General features: G+C 45.5%; 1 protein-coding gene across 1 annotated transcript in view; it reads left to right on the top strand.

Moving 5' to 3' along the window:
- The window catches only part of QSOX1 (quiescin sulfhydryl oxidase 1), a 353,508-nt gene that overhangs the window by 261,114 nt on the left and 68,704 nt on the right, over positions 1-23,690 (top strand). The window contains exon 8 of the mRNA XM_069232081.1: positions 9,336-9,465. Within this exon, the coding sequence (XP_069088182.1) occupies positions 9,336-9,465 (130 nt within the window). The remainder of the gene's footprint in view (positions 1-9,335; positions 9,466-23,690) is intronic.

Raw genomic sequence — 23,690 nt, 5'->3', positions numbered from 1 at the left:
GGACTGTTAAGGGAATCACCCAATCAGCGGCCATACAATACTGTCCATGCAACACCACATTTTGGGACCATGCAACAATCCAGGTACAAGACGACTATGTAACCTGTAGGCATGAAAGTACACAAAAACCCTAGCAAACACAGAGGCACAAGGTCCACGGACAGTTTCGTTTAGTCAACCAACATCTAAGAGTGACAATATCACTATGATGCCCACTGAACAAGAGGTAAGATCGTTCAAAGGGAGCGCATATCTCACCTGTGTGGGGTCTGGGAGCTGGCCAAAAGAACATCATACTGACAGAGACCAAGTCACACCAAAAAGGATGAAAGGAACACCCCAGGAACCAAAAAGATCTGAAAGACACCTGCCCAGCATAAAGATACAGAAGATGCTAAAAGCAACAGAAAATCACCTTGTGGTGCTCCTGACCTGGGGAGAAAGGTACAGGTGAAATTCTCAATCCAGTTTAGATTACCTCCCCCCCCCCCCCCCAATTTTCGCAATCTAGAGAAAACAAGACCGAACATATTTTCTCCACATGCTATGAAGAACTTGACCAACCATCTCTAGTTGAACCTCTGAGGCACCCTCTGACTAATGCACCAAAGAAAGGACCCTAGACAGCTAATGAACAAGGATGTGGAGAAGGATCCAGAGGCGAGCAGACCCTTTAGGGGAGCTGGAGGTAAAGGGAAAACCAAACTACGCACCTCAGGCACCTGCTTCATTCATCCTTATTAATATCATAGGACAACATTTAAACGGAAAAACTATAAAACAAAAAAATACACTTTCACAGAACACTAGTGGAAACATCATCCATGGTATTCTAATTCAAATGAACGATAATAAATGTTTGGATTTGATTGGATACATTGAAATTATACCAATATTGATTTTTCTGTTTGAAGTGTATGTGCTATTATTAAATCCTAACACTATTTGAGAGGTACCGCACATTGTTGTGATTAGGTTTGAGGTTCATTTGAACCTTTTTGAGGGTTGGGTGATTACCTTCGTGCAGGCACCCCTTTTTTATTGAGATCTCTAGCCTATTTGAATCCTGAGCGCCTTGTGAACCCTAGCATTTCACCCCATTAGTAAATTCACTAGTGGAAACATGATGATGGTATGAGCATTAGCTACAGAAGACTTATAATGTATGAAAGAGGAAGCATCAGTGCCATCTGCTCTGTAAAGTAAGATTAAGATCTGCACAGCCTGATCAGATACTGCACCTGGCCTGCCAATCCAGAGTATACTGCAGTCCTACTGTAACCAAACACAGAACACTCAGCACAGACCCTTCAACGGTAGGCGTGTGAGCCAATTTCTTTAAAAAAAGAAGCAGCAATGCTTGCTGAAGGTTGTACCAAATACCCTAGTAGAAAGGGTTCAACTACCAAATTATACTTGCCCAAAAAACCTTAGTAAGGAATGGTATTGACATGTCAATAACATTACCATCGGTGAAAGTCTAAAATGGGAAACTGTACACATTTCCTAATCCTTATAGATTTTGCACATTTCCCCTGCACATATGTTCCTTAAAGCCCTTTAGAAATGTGCTTGTGGTCAAAAACGGTATATCTAATTATCGTAACTTGTACCTTTAGACAGATTTCTGTATTTCCCTAATAACCTCCTGTTTTCAGAAGCAGTGAAATTTATTTTACTCCTTATTGCATATCTGGGCTTAAAGGTTTGGTTCTTGAAGCATTAGACATCAGACTGGCAGTAGCTTTAGAAAATAACAATAGCATGTAGCTGAGGCTTATTTATTCTGCTGTTGGAGCAGAAGATATATCCTCTCTATTGCAACTGAAACAGTTCTAAATAAAAATGCAGAAAGTAAGAATTGTTGGGCACCTACTAAGATCAACACTAGGGAGCTGGGTTCTGGTTGCAGTACCTACTCTCAAAATTTGCCTGGTATTTAGATGCAACTTTGACTGAAGTGCACTGTGTATCTTATCACAGGTCCCCAGTGTTCTTTCCTTAAACCAAGACACCTGGTCACTTGATCCCCAAGTAACCAGGCCCTTCAGTCCCCTGTACGTCCCTAGTATATGGTACCCCTGGTACCTAGGGTATGCGTACTGAATAGGGCCCCTCAGAGCTGCAGCACAACTTGTGCCACTCTGAGGGACCCAGTAAAAACCTAACCTAATGCAGACTGCCATTGCAGGCTGCGTGTCAAGCTGCTCCCAAAATTGGGTGCCATCTCCCCTAAACACTGCATGCAATATATATGTCACTCCTCTAGCAGGCCTTACTACGGCAGGGTGCATTATATTACATGAGGGCATATTTGCACAAGCAGATATGCCCCTGCCATGTATTTGTCGATCATCAGACACAGTAAGTGACCAGAGAAGCTATTTTAAATGCATGTGCTGGACACTACTCACTGCGAGTTCCCCAGCTATATGGTAGCTTGTCTGAATATAGGGATGTTTGGTATCAAACATCTCAGATTAATAAACCCTCACTGATGCTGAGGGATTTATTGATAACTGCACAAAGAGGGCATCTTAGAGGTGCCCCCCGAAAACCTACCAGCTACTAGTGGGTTGACTAACTGGTCCTGACTAGTTCATCTACCACAGACGCGTTTCTGCCCCCACCCCCATGTTGAAATCCAGCACTCTCGATGGCCAGAGATATGTCTCCACTGGGCTGGGTTGTTATCAGCTCACCCAGGCAGGATGGACACTCCAGGGTGGAAAGCTTCAAAGGCCTGGCCACCTTTGTAATGTGACCCAGGCCTCTCCAGATGGTGGAGATGACTAACCCCCTCCGTCCTGACCCCACTTTTGGTAGCAGCACAGACTGGTAAATTAGTCAGATTGAGGTTTGCCCACTTCATGCCAGTCCCATCCTTAAGGTGGACGAGCTGAAGTGGACATTACTTTTTAAATTCCTCCATCCCGTTTGGAAGGAATTAGGCCACTAGGGTTAGGGTTATGCCCATTTCCCAGCGGAAGTGGTCATAAGAAGGGTGGAGGCACCCTAAAGGTGGGCAGCTCATTGGCTATCACCTGGCACTCCCTGTAACACCCCTAAATCGAATACTTAGGTGGCACCCCTGAACCCTAGAACTTGGGTCCTAACTACCTACAAAGCAAAGGACATTAAAGAGTTGCATCTGCAGAAGAGGAAAAAGAAGTTGATTTGGAACCAGCCTGTCTGACCTGCCTGCTGACCTCGATGGACCTTAACCAAAAGATGACTCGCCCTGCAGCTGAGCCTCCAAGAAACCCAGGAAGACTGCCTGCTTCTACAAAGATTATGACTGTCATGAGCAGCGGAACTGCCCTGCAACAAAGTTTCAAGAAAGGACTCTGTAACCCCTGGAACAGCAAGGACCCAGCACTCAATGTGACCTCTGCACCCGAAGACCCTGACCCCCAAGGTGAAGCCAACCAACACTGCCAGCCCAGTTCCCGAGTTGTCTGGAGTCAGAATCCACTCAGTTTTCACCCATCCTTGACTCTCCCAAGTTGCCTGCAGCCTCTGTGTAGGAAAGTAGCCTCTTTCCAGCATGGTTACACCCACTTTTGGCCTGTTTGTGAGTGTATGTCAGTGTGTTTTTACTGTGTCACTGGGATCCTGCTAGCCAGGTACCCATTGCTCATAGATAAAAACCTATATGTCAGTGTGTTTTGCCTGTCTCACTGGGATCCTGCTAGCCAGGACCCCAGTGCTCATAGTTTGTGGCCTAATGTATGTGTTGTCAGTAGTGCTTGACTGTGCCACAGAGGCTCTGCTAACCAGAACCTCAGTGCTTATGCTCTCTCTGCTTTTAAATTTGTCACTGTAGGCTAGTGACATCATTTACCAATTTCAATTGGCACACTGGACCCCCCTTATAAGTCCCTAGTATATGGGACCCAGGTACCCAGGACATTGGGGTTCCAAGAGATCCATATAGGCTGCAGCATTTCTTTTGCCACCCATAAGGAGCTCAGGCAAACCCTTGCACAGGCCTGCCACTGCAGCCTGCGTGAAATAGTGCACACACTATTACACAGCCATTTTCACTGCACTTAAGTAACTTATAAGTCACCTATATGTCTATCCTTCACTTGCTGAAGGTTACGTGCAAAGTTACGAAGTGTGAGGGCACCCTTGCACTAGCAACGATGCCCCCACATAGTTCAAGGCCATTTCCCCGGACTGTGTGAGTGCGGGGATGCCATTACACGCGTGCACTACATATAGGTCAATACCTATATGTACCTTCACAATGGTAACTCCTAATATGGCCATGTAACATGTCTAAGATCATGGAATTGTCCCCCCCATTCCAAATATGGTGTTGGGGAGCCAATTCTGTGTATCCTGGGGACTCCACCATGGACCCTTAGTACTGCCAAACCAGCTCTCTGAGGCTTGCACTGCAGCTACAGCTGCTGCCACCTCACAGACAGGGTTCTGCCCTCCTGGGGTCTGGGCCGCCCAGTCCCAGGAAGGCAGAACAAAGCATTTCCTCTGAGAGCAGGGTGTTACACCCTCTCCCTTTGGAAATAGGTGTTACAGGTTGGGAGGGGTAACCTCCCCCACCCTCTGGGAATGCTTTGAAGGGCTCAGATGGTGCCCTCCTTGCATAAACCAGTCTACACCGGTTCAGGGACCCCTTGTCCCCTGCTCTGGTGGGAAACTGGACAAAAGAGAGGGGAGTGATCACTCCGCTGTCCATCACCACCCCAGGGGTGGTGCCCAGAGCTCCTCCAGTGTGTCCCAGACTTCAGCCATCTTGCTCTGCAAGGTGTGGGGGCACTCTGGAGGGCTCTGAGTGGCGAGTGCCAACAGGTGACGTCAGAGACCCCTCCTGACAGGTCCATACCTGATTAGGTAGCCAATCCCCCTCTCAGGGCTTTTTAGGGACTCTCCTGTGGGTTCTCTTCAGATTCTGCTTGCAAGTTTCCTACAGGAATCCTCTGCAACAACTTCAGACTCTTCTGACCTCAGATCAACCGCAGCCTGCTCCAAGAAACGCTGTAACTGCAACAAAGTGTCTACAACCTCAGCTCCAAGTCAGCAACGGCAACAGTTTCCATGGTGTGCACACTCTGGGGACTCCCTGTCTTCACCCTGCACCAGAAGGACTGAAGAAATCTCCTGTGGAGTGATGGAGTCACTCCCCTGCTCCAAGCAGGCACCTTCCAAGACGATGACCGGTACCCTGGGACTCCTCTCACAGCGATGAGCATGCTCCTAAGGACACAGAGGGTGGACATCATCAACATAAACTGTCCTGAGGTCCTGCTGACGCAATTTGGAGGAGGTAAGACCTTGCCTTCCTCGAGAGCAAGGGTACCCCTGTGTACTGCATCTTCTTCGGTTCCTGAGGCCTCTGTGTACTCTTTGCAAACTTCCTTCGTGCACAGCCTGTCCCAGGTCCCCAGCACTCCTTCCTGCGGCGCTCAACTAGCTGAGTTGTTCTCCGGCGGCGTGGGACCTTCTTTTGTTGTGCTGCATCAACCGTGTTTTGCACCTCCTTTAAACCCGGGTCCTGTGGCTCATGGGGGTGCTGGCTGGCATCCTGAGGGCTCTCTAAAGTGCTGAGAGACCCCTCTCTTCCCCCTCACACAGAGTTCAGGCCCCCAGGTCCCTCCTGGGTCCATCCAGCACAATTTTGACGCAAAATGCACTTTTGTCATAGCAAAGGCTTGTTGGCACCTTCCAACACGAAATCTAATCTGCAACGATCTTCACGCCGTGGGACATCTTTTGCATCACACAGGAATCCACTGGCATATTCCTAGGATGCATTTCTGCAGTCTTTGACTAACTGGGGACTCTTCTTTTGCATCCTCTTCTGGGTTGGCAGGGGCTCCTGTCCTTCCTGGAACTTCTTTCGACTTCCGGACTTGGTCCCCTTCCTTTGCAGGTCTTCAGGTCCAATAATCCAGCAGTTGTTCTTTGCAGACTTAGTTGGCTGCTACAAAATCCCAAAAAACGAGGTGTAGTGTGTCCTAAGGAAACTTGCAGTACTTTACTCCTGCTTTCCTGGGCTCTGGGGTGGGGTAATTTACTTACCTTTAATGTATTCTTACTCTCCCAGCGATTCTGCACACACTACACTTGTCTAGGGAGGAATTCGTGATTCACATTCCACTTTCTTAGTATATGGTTTGTGTTACCCCTAGACCCATTTTCTCCCATTGCATTCTATAGGATTTCCTACTGTTTGCATTGTTCTATGACTATTTACTTGTCTACTTTTGGTGTCTAGTGTATAATACTTACCTCCAGAAGGAGTATTGTCTCTAAGATATTTTTGGTACTGTGTCACCCAAATAAATACCTTTATGTTTAGTAACACTGAGTATTGCCTTTGCTTGTGTATAAGTACTGTGTAACTGTAAGTGGTATTGCATGAGCTTTGCATGTCTCCTAGTTCAGCCTAAGCTGCTCTGCTATAGCTACCTCTATCAGCCTAAGCTGCTAGAACACTACTAGATTCACTAACAAGGGATAACTGGACCTGGTGTAAGGTGTAAGTACCCAAGGTAGCCACTACAAACCAGCCCAGCCTCCTACTCTCTGCATGCAGGCCCCCTCTCCTGCAGCTTTGTGGGGAGAGAAAACCTGACACCTCCAACAGCCACTGCATCTAACACTCCTGACCCCATCTGAGGCAGGTCACTAGTGCCAACAATGTCCCCTGAGCTCGAGCCCACCCTGGATACCCCCCTGCTTGACTTCCTGACAATGCCTGCTGTCTCAACACGCAGGACCCTCTGACTGTGAGTGTTCCTGGATGGCGAAACCAGATGCCTAAGGAACCCCTGCAGCCGTCACTCCTGGTCCCTGGAGAAAAGGACCAAAGATGCTCCTGCACCCAAAGTCTACAACCTACCTGTTTGTTGTCCCCGACTGGCTTTCTATCCAGATCCTGCAGCCTTTGTTCACGAGGACCAAACTCCCATAGGAAACCATTGGGATCCCGGCGCCTCACTGCACCCCTGCACTCTGCCGCCCCAGTGCTGCCCAATGTGACCTGTTGGTATGGTTCTGTTCAGTGCCTAGTACTTACCTTTGCTTCCTGAGTTCGACCTTGTAAGTCATTGTTAGCCCTGTGTTTGCTGAACATTGTTTTTCCTCCATAGGATAACATCGAGAGAACTCTGAAAAGTGCACTGTTGATTTCTGAAACTGCAAAGTAGTTATGCTTAAAAGTCTACTTGCCTGATGATAGAGTTCTTGGGTTTGAAATATATATAAAAAGAATTGTCATTTTTCTAAATTGGTCTTGGATTTATTCTTTGAGTGTGTCTCTCATTTATTGCCTCTGTGACTACAACAAATGCTTAGCCCTGCCCTCTGATAAGCCTATCTGCTCGTCCACACTACCACAAAATAGAGCATTAGTTCTATCTACTTTTGCCTCTGCTAAACCAATTGGGGATCCACTGGACTCTCTACATCATGTACTTCCTTTTAGTGCACTATATAGAGCCTGCTTCCTACAAACACCTGTACCTGATGTAGCCATTTTTCTGCATAATGTTATGCCAATAAACAGGCACAGCTTCACTCTGTCAATTTCTGAGGGTGAGGGAACACCCCACTGTCTTACCACATTCCTTTTTGCGACCATGATCGGCCAATGTGAATAGAGCCCCCTGGTATGTCTGTAGGATGTCTTCCCTTATATCTGATAGAGCTATTTTGATGAATGGCAACCCTGGAAACTTGTGTGTTCATTGAGACAATTCTCCATTCCAAGCCACTAGACCCTTCATCGGGGGTCTTCCAACAGTGTGTGAATGAAGCTCACCCTCCTCCCACATCCTCTGAAACAACAGGTGACCCACAACCAATCTTTGCCAGTAGTGTTTGGGTGAGGTTTGCTTTGTGTAAAAGTTTTAGTTGTACCAGTGGGAAACCGGTCCTCATAGACACCTTTCTTGGGCGCATCGTGCCTCCACCCATTTCTGATCCTGGAATACTCCTAGGTCGTCTACTTATTTTACCTTTGGGGCTTTTAGTGCATCTAGAGCATTATTCATTATTTTCATATAGATTAACAAAATAACACCATGTTGGTGCTCTCAAACAGTACAATTTCCTCAGTCCCACATGTTTCCTAGCTTACTAACACCTATTATGTCTCAGATTTTAAAAACCTGCAGTCTTCTAGCTCCTGTAATAAATGACTTACCCACAGCAGTGTTGCTTTCATCAGGATCCCATCACATTACATGTATTTTGTGGTCCTATCACATTCCAAACTTTCTGACTGAGTGTGCCACATGAGGGTGTTCTATACCCATTTCTATATAACAGTCCGGTGTCATTTGAATCCATTGCTTGCCTGTCTATCCTGAGTGAGGGTGTGTCAAGCGGAGTGAAGATCCATGGATTGACTGCTACTAGCCAAGAGGCCCAGTGGTTTACTTGGACGTCTGAGAGGGTACTGCCTCCTTCTTACACTCATTTCTGTCCTTTCTTGTGCAATTTGCAGCTGCATATGCTCTGAAATTCCATGTTGACTGCATCATGGGAAATGAATTTGGCATGAAAGCTTCCTAGAACCGGTTTTCATTCGTGCTGTGTCCTGAATCACTTAATGTTAAAATATAAGATATAATGTTGGCAGAACAATTATATTCCCCTTCCCTATGTAGTCTGTAAACACATTACTGGTGAATCCTCAAGAGCAGCTGCTCAGATTTGCCAGGCAGTCCTCCACAACCTGTTCCCTTGATCCCTCACGATCACCCACTTCCACTACCATTGTTTTCAGAATTGTACTTGTCTGCAGTAACGTACTCCTAGCTAAACCATTCTCACTTTTACACACAACAGTTATAGGGGAGTAAGCAGAGTCAACTGTATTACACCATACCATAACATGAGCAGTGTACGTAGGACTGTTCTCAGTGTCCATGATAAGCACACCCAACTTCGCTGGTATCTCGTGTTACCTTGTACTGCTTTCCACATGAGCTAGACACACAAAGCACCTAAGAGGGCGCATTCAGGAAGAGGCCTAGTATCCATGCGCATCAGTCTTGCGATACTGATATTTTTCAGTTTCTTGTCTTACCAGCAGAAGGTCTACGGGTCTCAATGGTTGGCGGAAGAGAGGAGCCAGATTGTTCTGCAATCAGCATAGTGCTCCCTTTGTCCTTAACTTTTTCTCTGCTTTCTCGTATCCCTCCCTGTTATTGGTCTTCCATCTTCCATTCCAAATCGAACAACCAATAAACCAACCTTCTCGTCTTCTGATCTGCCCTCTGTTTTTCATTCACAATATTCCGTCAGTTCTGAATTCTCCCTCTAACCATCCTTCTGGGATCTTCACTCTGTCTCCTTAGCTCCAAGGTGTACATGGCAGACCTGGAATCCGCACTGCATTACACTCTACGGGTGGAAGTGGCCAAGTTTCCAGTTCTAGATGGTGACAAACTAACTGCACTGAAGAAGTACGTTCATGTGTTGGCCAAGGTGAGTGTACATCATCCCCTATAGCTATACTATTCTCCTGGGAGATGAACCAGTTATAGTGTTCTCCCTTGACTACCACAAATGTTGGGAGCTACCAGGGATAGGCTGCTTCTGCCACCTGCAAGGGTGTTTTCTGCTTCCCCACATGCAGTGTGATTAAAACACAGTGTGCTGTGTGGTAGGTGCATGGTGAATACCCATGTTGTGGGCATTGTGAGAGAGACAGGCACACACAGTCAGTTGCTGATTGTATGGCAGGCGAGGCAAGCCTTGGCCAGCTGATCACAGCACCGCCGCCATATACCAAATTGTCAGCGTTTATCACTAAGAGGAAAAAAAAAAGGCAGTGACCAGTTGTGTGGTCACCTGGCGCACTCAAAGGCCACCCACTGTCCCAACTCACTCAGTTCAGCTGCATAGTGAGGCAGTAATTAGAAATCCAGCTTTCATTATCCCTGCAGAATGCATTCCAGGGGGCACAGACGTGGGCCACAGCTACAAGTGAATGTATGCTATTTAACCTCTTAAGTATGACAGCCTGGCTCCTGGGATCTGTCTTGCATGAGCAAGTGTATCACCCTCAACCTCTCAAAGCTGATTCCCTCTCCCTCCTTAGTTCCATTCAGCATACAACAAATACAATTCCATCTGCTATGCACAGGCCTGCCATTGAAACTACAACTGATGATAGGTGAAATGCTTGCAAAAGTCTCTGCCTTGTTACCTCTAGGGCCACATCCAACTATGCCATAGGATCCAAGTTGCACCTCATTAATGAAGCACAACAAGGCTGGACCAGTCTGGGGTTAATTTGTGGTTTGTAGCATTTGTGGCTGTAGGTACACATGCTGTGCATATTCCTGCTTCTAGTGCTGGACTCAAACTATTGTAACGTGTTTTTATTCTAATAAGTATTTTGTGTCAAGAAGTATTATGTGACATCTTTCTTAACTGGCAATGCGCTTGGGCACAGATTCCATTGTTAGATTTTTATCTCCGCTGTTAGGTTCAGATGGGTATCAACAGTGCTCCCAAACTCGACATTGTCAACATTTATTTCTTCATGCCTGCTCCTCCCGTTGCCAAAAAGTTTTCTTCATCGATAGTCATCCTTTTTCTGCTCCCTCAACTTGCTTCAGAGGCAGTTAGAAGACTGGGTCCCAGACATTTGGGGATCCACGCATTTTCCTTTGTCTACTCCTGAGAATAATGAGGCATAGAGGGGACTGAACAGACACTCTTCAGAAAATGCCATTAGGGATACCTCTGGGCCGACCTTACACAAGGAAACCTGCACATTTTGCTTGGCATTCAGGTGCTAGAAGGCTCTTCGCCAACGGAGAGACTGATGCTGGTCACACATCAGCATGTGGCAGTCCAGGGAAGACACACAGGGCGACGGCCTTGGAGCCCAAGAAGAAGAGGGTGTGGCACTGTCAGGTGTCCAGGCCCAGAGGTCATAGATTTTTGCTCCCCCGAACCGGAAGAAGAGAGGGATGAAGATGCTCTGTACAGCTCACTCGACCTCAACCCTTACACAAAGTCCACCAAGAGAACCCTGAGTATGATTGAAAGCAAACTATGTATGCATCACTCCAAATTGCATGTTGAGACCGAGCACAGCCCCTGTAGGGTTCAAACACTGAGTTCTGTGCAAAAGCCATTGCTTACAGATGGTTCTCTGCAGCCTCCGGCCTCTGGTTAGCACTATGGCAAGACACCAGACATAAGAGGGTATCCAGCCAAAAGCTCCAAACCCAATCTGCCTTCTAATCTGATGAAGCTTGGCACAGAGACTCCAAAACATCCTTCAAAGACAAAGGCCTCACAGGTGCCCTGCATCATTGGGTGCCAAGACCAACTTCCACAGCCAGCTTCAAGGACTCTTGACAGTGCCATACTTCAAAAGTTCCAGGCAGAGCTCGATGAAAGACTGAGACAGATTTCTATTCATCCCTGTATGGGGAAGATCCCTCTGGCACCACAGTGACCTCTCCTAAGAAGAGGAGGCTGGGCTTCTATCGAGACATGCTGGTATTGGATGACCTGTACCGACCTAATGACCGAGAGCCAAAGCTACCAGTCCGCCACTTCCCCCTCAACCACCTCCACTTCCCTCACCTCCACCTCCACCCCCACCACGCCTCCAGATTCCCCGCTTGCCAGGCCAGCATTGACACTGGCAGTCCTAGTGCCTCTTAGACCCCAACCCTCCCCCCAACAGGAGTACAGCACCCCCCAACTTTGGCCCACAGATGACCTGTGGAAAGGCTATGATATAGACTCCCCTGGGGTCCACACCTAGAGAATGTCACTGTGAGATTTTCCCACATCAACACTGCAGCATACCACAGGTTAATACAGTGGGTAGATGCATAGCATAATGTGGACATGCACACTACTCCTGAGGACAATGATTTTCTGGTGAGGATGCTCTCTAGGATCGAACAGTCTGTCCAGTTTCTCCTAGTATTAAAGGGGAGGTTTAAAACAGCCTCTTATACCTTTAGTGAGCCAGTGAAATCTCAGGGGCACCCGAATGGAGAAGAAGTTAAAACCTTCTTTCTGTGACCCTATATACATCAAGGGGCACGTTCCCCCCGACTAGTACACTGCACGCAAATGAGGATCCAAGACAACTTCCCCAACCCAGACCCAGCTGTACGAAATGCAGCAGCAGACCTACCCACCACCAAGGGTGTAGAGGGTTCAGGCAGGGCACTTTCTAGAATAACAAATCCAACAAAGGCTGAGGCAAAGGAACTCCCAGTAAGGAAGCCTCTCCTTTCAAATATTGAATTGCCTCACATCCCTCCTGATCACACAACACCTTTCGAAGGAGACTACAAGAGTTCTTTCCTACCTACTAGAACATCACCCCAGACCGGTGAGTTGTGCCAATCATGGAGTGTGGTTATTGCCTGGAACTCCTTTCAATCCCACCCTCACATACACTCTGCCTGCAGCAACTTCACCTCCTACAAGATGAGGTTCAAGTGCTCCTACTCAAAGGAACGTTAGAACTAGTGCCTCTGCAGCATTAGGAAACGGGCTGTACTCCCTTTACTTCCTCATTCGCAAGGAGGACAGCTCCCCCTGCCCAGTCCTTGACCTCAGACCTCTCATCAAACATATCCTCTTGGAACATTCCCACGTGACCTCCTTACGGGACATCATCCCTCTGCTGCCACAAGTACATGACCACACTAGACCAGAAGGACACCTATTTTCATATACCCATTAATGTGGTTCACCGTTGCTACCTCTGCTTTATGGTAAGTGGCTAGCACTACCAATTCAAAGTGTTGCCTTTTGGGGGTCACCGCTGCTCTAAGGATATTCACAAAATGTCTAGTGGTGGTAGCCACCAACCTCAGAACAGGGGCACAGGTGTGGTGTTGCTCTACTTAGATGATTGGCTGATCAAGAGCACAAGCAACCAGCACTACCTTTCTCACACACAAGCTGCTATCTAAGTGCTCCACAGCTTGGAGTTAAGCATGAATACCACCAAGTCTCATTTTCATCCCCTTTAAGGTCGGCTCTTCCCGGGCCATTCTAAACACAGTTACGAACATAAGAGTTGCAGAATTTCAGCAGCTACTGCCTCCTTTTCAGTCACATTGCACTCTCATAGTCAAAAGTAATGCACCTCAGAGGGATGGCCATAGGTCTCCCATGCCAGACTGCACATGCACCTGCTACAAGAGTCCCTTTAGGCACAGTACTCACAAGTGGATGGTCGCTGGGAAGATCTAGACTTCATAATGGGCCAGCACCTATTGATCTTATCAGTGGTAGAACAGCAGCAACTTGTTGGAATGCCCCTTATGGACTCCGTTCTCCAGGTGAGTGTCACCAAAGATGCACCCCTCACATGCTCAGGGTACATGTCGAAAGCACCCAGACCAAAGAGGTCTCCACATCAACCATCTGGAATTTCTAGCCATCCAGCTAACCCTCAAAGCATTTGTCCTGGACATTCAAGGTAAGGTAGTCCTGACATAAACATACAACATGACTGCTATGTACTATCTCACAAACAGGGGCGCACACATTCCCTGCAGCTATGAACGCTAGCTCTGCAAATTTGACATTGGGTGATTCATGATCAGATACATCTCATGGTGGAGTACCTCCCAACGGTGCACAACAACTTTGCAGAGCTACTCAGCAGGACACAGGAACAAGTCCACGAGGGGGAACTCCACCGTCAAGTCCTACTCCTGTACTTTGGTCATTGGTGGATCCCAAACCTAGATCTCTTTGAAACTCACAAAAATGTGAAATGCCAAAACTTTGGCTCCAGGTTTCCACTCCCTCATTCCCTGGGCAATGCTCTGTGGATTAACTGCTCAGGGATCTTTGCCTATGCATTTCGTCCTCTCCCACTTCTCCCATATGTAGTAAAAAAGCTTCTGCACATATCCCTCAGTGTCATCGTGATAGCTCCCACCTGGATCAGACAGTCATGGTCCTCAACTCTTCTAGGGATGCCCAATCCCTAACAGACAGATCTCACACATCACCAAGCAGAGTCAGCCCCCAGGCACCTCAACCTAGCAGACTGGCTCCTGAGGTCGTAGAATTTGGATACATCAACCTACCTCAGAAATGCATGGACTTCCTGAAGAAAGCCTGCAGAGCAACTATGCAAGCCTGCTAAAAGGTTTGTCTGCTCTTCTTAAAATACCTACACCCCCTTAAGCCAGCTGTCCAAGACATTATAGCCACCTCTGCATATTTAAAATTCAGGTCTAGTCTACACCATTATAGACCTAAACCAAGCTGCCATTGAATCTCCTGTGCAGAACAGGGAACACTCTTAAAAGTCCATGTCATCAAAACGTTCATGGAAGGCCTTAAAAGGGTCATACCAGCCAGTGTGCCATTGGTACCAGCTAACCAGGTTCATGGGCCCTCCTTTTGAACACTACACTTGTGCCCTCTACAATTCCTCTCATAGAAGGCCACCTTCCTCATACCTATTACATTGCTAAGACATATTTGTGAATTGCAAGTCCTTACAATAGATTAGCCCTTCCTTCAAGTCAACATCAGAATTGGTCTTAGAACTAACCCTAGGTTCTTACCCAGGGCTCTGTCACCTTTCCATCTACACCAAACCGTAGAGCTACCAGACTGGACTTTAAAAGTGCAATAATGTACTACATCGACATGACTAAATCCTTTAGAAAAATCCAGCAGTTTTGTGTTGCATTTGCCAGGATTGCACCCATCCATTTTGCTGTTTTAATATGGGATGCTCTCAGTATTGACAGATCAGACCAGACTGGTCTTGTGATGATTATCCCCTTGGATTCAAAGCTGCATCTCACTGATGAGGCCCAACATGGTTGAAAATGATCTGGTTTGCTTGTGTTCCTGTTCAGAGGTGATAGGTATGACAGTTTCTGTGGTACCGATCCTGTGGAAACATAACCAAGACTGTTTTGCATATGTTTGAATGCAGCTTGCAATAGCACGGAGGTCAAAAACCAATGGACCGAAATATGCTTCCAAATCATTGTCAGTGCCTTAGACTTTTAGGACTATTCCACCACTTTTGTTGTTTCTGTGCAATGGGTCACCCTCTCTGCCTTAGTGGTACTGGGCTAAATACAGTATTAGATAAATAGAACCCTATTAGAATTAAATTCCTATGCATTTCGGTGGTATTGTTGTTTTACTTTGTGCCTCCCATTCCTTACGTATTATTGTTGTTTCCTCTTATTGTTTCCTTACTTGTTTTTCTGAGATCAAAGCTGATGACCGTAGGTAACACTTGTATTGGTTAGATTTTTTTGAAAAAGTTATGCGCAATACTTAAAAGTGATTTCCAATGTTCGATGGCATGTGTAGCTGCAGATACACATGCTGTGCACAGTCTGGTGTTGGGCTCGGAGTGTTACAAGTTGTTTTTCTTCGAAGAAGTCTTTTCGAGTCACGAGACCGAGGGACTCCTCCCCTTTCGGCTCCATTGCGCATGGGCATCGACTCCATCTTAGATTGTTTTTTTTCCGCCATCGGGTTCGGACGTGTTCCTTTTCGCTCTGTGTTTCGGGTCGGAAAGTTAGTTAGAATCTCGGAAAAAATCGTCGGTATTGTTGCGTTCGGTATCGGGTTAGTTAGAACAAATCGACACCGAATCTTGAAGAGCTCCGGTGGCCCTTCGGGGTAATTTCGATCCCCCGTCGGGGCCTGGTCGGCCCGACCGCGTGCGACTTCAAGACTGATGGAACGGCCCCCGTTCCGCTTCTGTCCTAAATGACATAATAAATATCCGTATACGGATCAGCATCTGGTCTGTAACTTGTACCTGTCCCCCGAGCACAAGGAGGATACGTGTGAAGCCTGTCGAGCGTTTCGGTCGAGGAAGACGCTCAGAGACCGAAGAGCCAGGAGATTCCAAATGGCGTCCACGCCGACAGGACAACAACGGTTCGAGGACGAAGAGGAAGCGTTCTCCATCCACGAGTCGGATTCGGGGGAATCCGATGCCGAAGACATAACAACCGTGAGTAAGACGTCGAAAATTAGGACTCACGAAAAGTCCACAAAAGCCCAGGGGACGCCACTGCCAACAGGCCATGGCTTAACCCAAAAACTAGGTGACTGAGCCACGGCACCGAAAAAGGGCATGCTGGTGTCGAAGTCGTCCGACTCCGGTCGTGATACCGCCACACAGCAACCTCGGAGGCGAGACACCGGCTCCGAGAAAATTCGGCGCAGAGACAGCGGCACCGAAGATGTTCGGCACCGAGATCCCACACCGAAATCAAAGAAATCTTCTTCGGAGTCTAAAAAGCCTACCGAAACGGTTTCGGTCCCGAAAAAAGCCTCGGAACCGAAAATTAGTTCCTATACAGAGGAACAAGGACTAAACACCCAATTGCATAGATTTGGGGAAGAGCTTCAAACTGTAGAGACTGACTACACTCAAAGGAGGCTTCACATCCAGGAAGACACAGGGAAGATAACCACTCTTCCCCCAATCAGGATGAAAAGGAAACTTGTTTTCCAACAAGGGGACAAGCAACCACAAGCAAAGGTGGTAAAGAAAGTAACACCACCACCTTCTCCACCACAATCAACACATGCATCACCGGCGCAAACTCCACCACTAACGCACTCACCAGCTCATACCACAATGAGCCAAGATGATCCCGATGCATGGGACCTCTACGACGCCCCAGTGTCTGACAATAGTCCAGACTCATATCCAACAAAACTGTCACCACCTGAGGACAGTACATCATATGCACAGGTGGTCGCAAGGGCAGCCGAATTCCACAATGTCTCACTACATTCAGAACCTATTGAGGACGACTTTCTCTTTAACACCCTGTCCTCCACCCATAGCCAGTATCAAAGCCTTCCCATGCTCCCAGGAATGCTAAGGCACTCAAAACAAATATTTCAGGAGCCAGTTAAAGGCAGAGCCATAACTCCAAGGGTGGAGAAAAAATATAAGGCACCTCCCACAGACCCAATATTTATTACAACACAACTAACACCGGACTCAGTAGTTGTGGGGGCAGCTCGTAAAAGAGCCAACTCTCATACATCATGCGATGCACCACCTCCAGACAAGGAGAGCCGCAAATTTGATGCAGCGGGAAAAAGAGTTGCAGCACAAGCAGCAAATCAGTGGCGTATCGCCAACTCCCAAGCACTCTTGGCAAGATACGACAGGGCTCATTGGGATGAAATGCAACATTTCATCGAACACCTTCCCAAAGAGTTCCAAAAAAGAGCGCAACAAGTGGTGGAAGAGGGACAAAGTATCTCGAACAATCAGATACGGTCTTCCATGGATGCAGCCGATACAGCTGCAAGGACAATAAACACTGCAGTCACAATATGGAGGCACGCTTGGCTGCGCACTTCTGGGTTCAAACCCAAAATCCAACAGGCTGTGCTCAATATGCCGTTTAATGAACAGCAATTGTTTGGGCCGGAGGTAGACACTGCCATTGAAAAACTAAAAAAGGACACTGATACAGCCAAAGCCATGGGCGCACTCTACTCCCCGCAGAGCAGAGGCACATTTCGGAAGACACCTTTTAGGGGAGGGTTTCGGGGTCAACCCACAGAAACCAACACTTCACAGACAAGACCACCTACCTACCAGGGTCAATATCAAAGGGGAGGTTTTCGGGGACAATATAGAGGAGGCCAATTCCCAAGAAGTCGGGGAAAATTTCAAGGTCCCAAAACCCCTCAAACTAAACAGTGACTCACAAGTCACACAACCCCATCACACAACACCAGTGGGGGGAAGACTGAGCCAATTCTACAAATCTTGGGAAGAAATAACAACAGACACTTGGGTCTTAGCAATTATCCAACATGGCTATTGCATAGAATTTCACAAATTCCCTCCAAACGTCCCACCGAAAACACACAATATGTCAAAACAGCATATAGATCTTCTAGGACTAGAAGTTCAAGCATTACTACAAAAGGACGCAATAGAATTAGTACCAAGCCTACAAAAAAACACAGGAGTTTACTCACTGTACTTTCTAATACCAAAGAAGGACAAAACTCTGAGACCAATACTAGATCTCAGAACACTAAATACCTACATCAAATCAGACCACTTTCACATGGTCACATTACAAGACGTAATCCCAAGGCTCAAACAGCAAGACTACATGACAACATTAGACCTAAAGGATGCGTATTTCCACATACCAATACATCCTTCCCACAGGAAATACCTAAGGTTCGTATTCAAAGGAATACATTACCAATTCAAAGTTTTGCCATTTGGAATAACAACTGCGCCAAGAGTCTTTACAAAATGCCTGGCAGTAGTAGCTGCACATATCAGAAGGCAGCAGATACACGTGTTCCCTTACTTAGACGACTGGTTAATCAAGACCAACACGCTAACAAGGTGTTCACGTCACACAAAGTACGTCATACAGACCCTTCACAAGCTGGGTTTCTCCATCAACTATGCAAAGTCACACCTTTTGCCGTGTCAAACACAGCAATACTTAGGAGCGACAATCAACACAACAGAAGGGATAGCCACTCCAAGTCCACAAAGGGTTCAAACATTTCACAAGGTGATACAGGCCATGTATCCAACACAAAAGATACAAGCAAAAATGGTATTAAAACTCCTAGGCATGATGTCCTCATGCATAGCCATTGTCCCAAACGCAAGATTGCACATGCGGCCCCTACAACAATGCCTAGCATCACAATGGTCACATGCACAGGGTCAACTTCTAGATCTGGTGTTGATAGACCGCCAAACATACATCTCGCTTCTATGGTGAAACAGTACAAATTTAAACAAAGGGCGGCCTTTCCAAGACCCAATGCCACAATACGTCATAACAGATGCTTCCATGACAGGGTGGGGAGCACACCTCAATCAACACAGCATCCAAGGACAATGGGACATACATCAAAGGAAGTTTCACATAAATCACTTAGAACTGTTAGCAGTATTTCTAGCGTTGAAAGCATTTCAACCCATGATAACCCACAAATACATTCTTGTCAAAACAGACAACATGACAACAATGTATTGTTTAAACAAACAGGGGGGGACACACTCGACACAGTTGTGTCTCCTAACACCAAAAATATGGCATTGGGCAATTCACAACCACATTCGCCTGATAGCACAATTTATTCCAGGGATCCAAAACCAGCTAGCAGACAATCTCTCTCGGGATCACCAACAAACCCACGAATGGGAAATTCACCCCCAAATACTAAACACTTACTTTCAAATTTGGGGAACTCCTCAAATAGATCTATTTGCAACAAAAGAAAACTCAAAATGCCAAAACTTCGCATCCAGGTACCCACACCATCAATCCCAAGGCAATGCTCTATGGATGAATTGGTCAGGGATATTTGCGTACGCTTTTCCCCCTCTCCCTCTCCTTCCATATCTAGTAAACAGATTGAGTCAAAACAAACTCAAACTCATACTAATAGCACCAACATGGGCAAGACAACCTTGGTATACAACACTACTAGACCTGTCAGTAGTACCTCATGTCAAGCTACCCAACAGACCAGATCTGTTAACACAACACAAACAACAGATCAGGCATCCAAACCCAGCATCGCTGAATCTAGCAATTTGGCTCCTGAAATCCTAGAATTCGGACACTTAGACCTCACACAGGAATGTATGGAGGTCATAAAACAAGCTAGAAAACCTTCCACTAGACACTGCTATGCAAATAAATGGAAAAGATTTGTTTGTTACTGCCATAATAATCAAATTCAACCATTGCACGCATCTCCAAAAGATATAGTAGGATATTTACTACATTTGCAAAAATCAAATCTAGCTTTCTCCTCCATAAAGATACATCTAACCGCAATATCTGCTTACCTGCAGATTACTCATTCAACTTCCCTATTTAGAATACCAGTCATTAAAGCGTTTATGGAAGGCCTAAAGAGAATTATACCACCAAGGACACCACCTGTTCCTTCATGGAACCTCAACATTGTCTTAACAAGACTCATGGGTCCACCTTTCGAGCCCATGCATTCTTGTGAAATGCAATACTTAACGTGGAAAGTTGCATTTCTCATTGCCATCACATCTTTAAGAAGAGTGAGTGAGATTCAGGCATTTACCATACAAGAACCATTTATTCAAATACACAAGAATAAGGTAGTTCTAAGGACAAATCCAAAATTCTTACCAAAGGTTATCTCACCGTTCCACTTAAATCAAACAGTAGAATTACCAGTGTTCTTCCCACAGCCAGATTCGGTAGCAGAAAGAGCACTGCATACAGTAGACATCAAAAGAGCTCTAATGTACTACATTGACAGAACAAAACTAATTAGGAACACAAAACAACTATTCATTGCCTTTCAAAAACCTCATACAGGAAATCCAATTTCAAAACAAGGCATTGCTAGATGGATAGTTAGGTGCATTCAAACCTGCTATCTTAAAGCAAAGAGAGAGCTGCCTATTACACCAAAGGCACACTCAACCAGAGAAAAAGGTGCTACCATGGCCTTTCTAGGAAATATTTCAATGAACGAAATATGTAAGGCAGCAACATGGTCTACGCCTCATACATTTACTAAGCACTACTGTGTAGATGTGTTATCTGCACAACAAGCCACAGTAGGTCAAGCTGTACTAAGAACATTATTTCAAACTACTTCAACTCCTACAGGCTGAACCACTGCTTTTGGGGAGATAACTGCTTACTAGTCTATGCACAGCATGTGTATCTGCAGCTACACATGCCATCGAACGGAAAATGTCACTTACCCAGTGTACATCTGTTTGTGGCATTAGTCGCTGCAGATTCACATGCGCCCACCCGCCTCCCCGGGAGCCTGTAGCCGTTTAGAAGTAGATCTTCAACATTTGTACATTTGTAAATATATTACTTTAACCTTTATTATGTACATACGTATTCATTCCATTGCATGGGCACTATTACTAACATACACAACTCCTACCTCACCCTCTGCGGCGAAAACAATCTAAGATGGAGTCGACGCCCATGCGCAATGGAGCCGAAAGGGGAGGAGTCCCTCGGTCTTGTGACTCGAAAAGACTTCTTCGAAGAAAAACAACTTGTAACACTCCGAGCCCAACACCAGACGGTGGACTGTGCACAGCATGTGAATCTGCAGCGACTAATGCCACGAACAGATGTACACTGGGTAAGTGACATTTTCCATATTGTCCATATTTGTGCCTGTTTGCACAAATCACACTTGTGGTTATGTCACAACCAGAATGCCAACAAAAGTCCTCATTTGTTTTTACAACATAAATGTTTTTCAATAAAGCCGCCTTAAATGTTTTTATTTCTGAATAAGGTTCTGCTGTGTTGCTGTGTAATCCCTATGTTTTATTATCTTCAGGCTATAGCTAACCAGTATTTCTCAGTAATGCTAAGTAAGCTTTATTTATCTCTAGAAAGTGTTTCCAATAGTTCATCTTTTTTAGCTCATCTGTGATTCTGTGTACCCCCTGAAATTTTATGTCAATGTTTTTCGGAACCCTGCACCTACTTTTCTATGCTTTCCTCAGGACATAAAAAGCCCATATAGTTCTTTACTGTATGTGTTCTACACAGTAGTCTTGTGCTGATTGGTTTGATGCTAATAAAGTTTCTTTTGGGCAGGCCACTTTTTTTAGTTCATTTTTGGCATGAGAGACTTTAATGTTTTGCACTTTGCAGTCTTTTCAAAGCATTCTTCTGCAATTGTCTGCCTTATTCTGGAAGGAAAATGTCTTCCCTAAAGTGTTTCAGCTGCTGATATGAGATCTGGCTGCTTTTATGTCTTTAAAGGTGTTCTCTGGATAGGTTATTGAACTCCTGTTGCCGACTAGTTTATTTTGCTAACTGCAAATTGTTTGTTGTACAGAAGCTCTCCTCTGTGATAGCACTGTTATTAGAAATCTCTAGAAGCTCCTTAGGTATTGCTAATGAGGCTACAAACAGCTTCCCCATAGCTACTATGTCTGTTTTTCACTTGGTTTCTGGTACCCACGTGAAGCAGCTTCTTCTTCGGCTGAACTCCAGTTCTCCAGAAGACCCTAGACCTCCATGTATCCTGCCTAAGATCAGATATCCTGTTTTATTTAAAAGGTCTATAATGATAATGTGCTAACAGGAATCTATAAGAATGAAGACACGTAGAGCTTCTTTATCTCTTTATTTCATCCAAGTTAAAAGTACACAACATCTCCAGCAGAGCTCCTTCCCCTCAGCTCTCTTTTTCACCTCCTACCATCCCTTCCACATTCCATATGACCTCATAGCCCCATGACATTCTAAATCACCGTTCTGGTTAACAAGACATCTCCAAACATCTTCCCCGTTACACTGTCAAACATAATAATACATATTCTTTTCCAAGAATATGCTTCACAATATCTAACACGACATAAAAAAAACATTTTCTAGATTTGATTTCTGTATTAATGACTAATATACTTCTAGTATTCTTACCCTCATTAATGATTACCCTTACATATATTTCCAAAATTCCACGTCGACCCATTCTCCAAAACTACCACATTTTGTTTGGTTTCCTTTACCGTGTGTAGAACTGAGTACTTATGTCCCCTTTTTGAACAAAACCTCCCTTCTTTATCACAACCCAATCACCTGCACGTATGTGGCACTGTTTAACACCCATCCTTCTATTATAATACCAAGTAGCTTTTCTTTGCTTCTTTTTAACTCTTACAAGTTCTCGATCCACTGCCACTCTTTCCTTTTCCCTCAACCATATGGGACACTCCTTCACTCCAGGCTCTCTTCCCTTCAAAGACACAAATGGTGATACCCCTGTTACAGAATGAGTAGTAGTCCTGTGTGCCCACGTCATTCTTCTCAACTCATGCGTCCATGGAAGTTGATTAGCCAAAGATAACTGAATACATTCCTGCACAATCCGATTCACCCTTTCCACTAAGCCTTTAGCCTGTGGACGAAACAAAGCAACCCATTCATGTGTTATTCCCATCCTAGCTAAATAGCTAGTCATTTCTTTAGATACAAACTGCATCCCATTATCCGACACAATAGTCTTAGGAATACCTTCCTCTACAAAGGTCCCTTCCAAGAATTCAATAACATTCAACGTACTCACTTGCTCTACTGCTTTAATCATAAACCATTTAGAATGATAATCTGCCAATACTATTATATATTTACTCCTCAAACCAAGTTTAGATATTGGACCTATGAAATCTATTGCTAGCTTCTCCCAAGGTTTACTAGGAAACTGCACTGTCCTTAAAGGGGGTTGTCATACTACTTTGGTTTTGTCACTATTTGCACATGCCACACAATTACTTACAATCTCCTCCACGTCCCGATCTATGCCTGGCCACCAAAAAAATTGTCTTACTTTCCTTTTCATCATTCCTCTGCCTAAATGACCTTCATGGACAATAGTAATTATGTGCTTTCAAACTCCAACTGGCGGGACTAACTGTTCTCTCCTCATCAACTTGCCACCCTGTATACTCAGTTTTTCTCTAATTTTAAAATAATTAGACAAATCATCACTTAATCTATCTTCATCCTTCCATCCACCTACAACCTTCCTCTCAACCTCTTCCATGACCAGATCTTCTCTTTTAGCAAGCTCCCACTCCTTGATGCTTATCGTTACACTTTCCAAAATACCACCTGTCTCCTGTACTACTTTATCTTCCTCCACTCCTATCTCTACTAGCATCCTTG

This window comes from Pleurodeles waltl, chromosome 4_2 (assembly GCF_031143425.1).
Source record: "Pleurodeles waltl isolate 20211129_DDA chromosome 4_2, aPleWal1.hap1.20221129, whole genome shotgun sequence".
Classification (NCBI taxonomy): domain Eukaryota; kingdom Metazoa; phylum Chordata; class Amphibia; order Caudata; family Salamandridae; genus Pleurodeles; species Pleurodeles waltl.
Note: the sequence above shows the minus strand (reverse complement) of the source record. Positions and strands in the feature narration are given on the sequence as shown.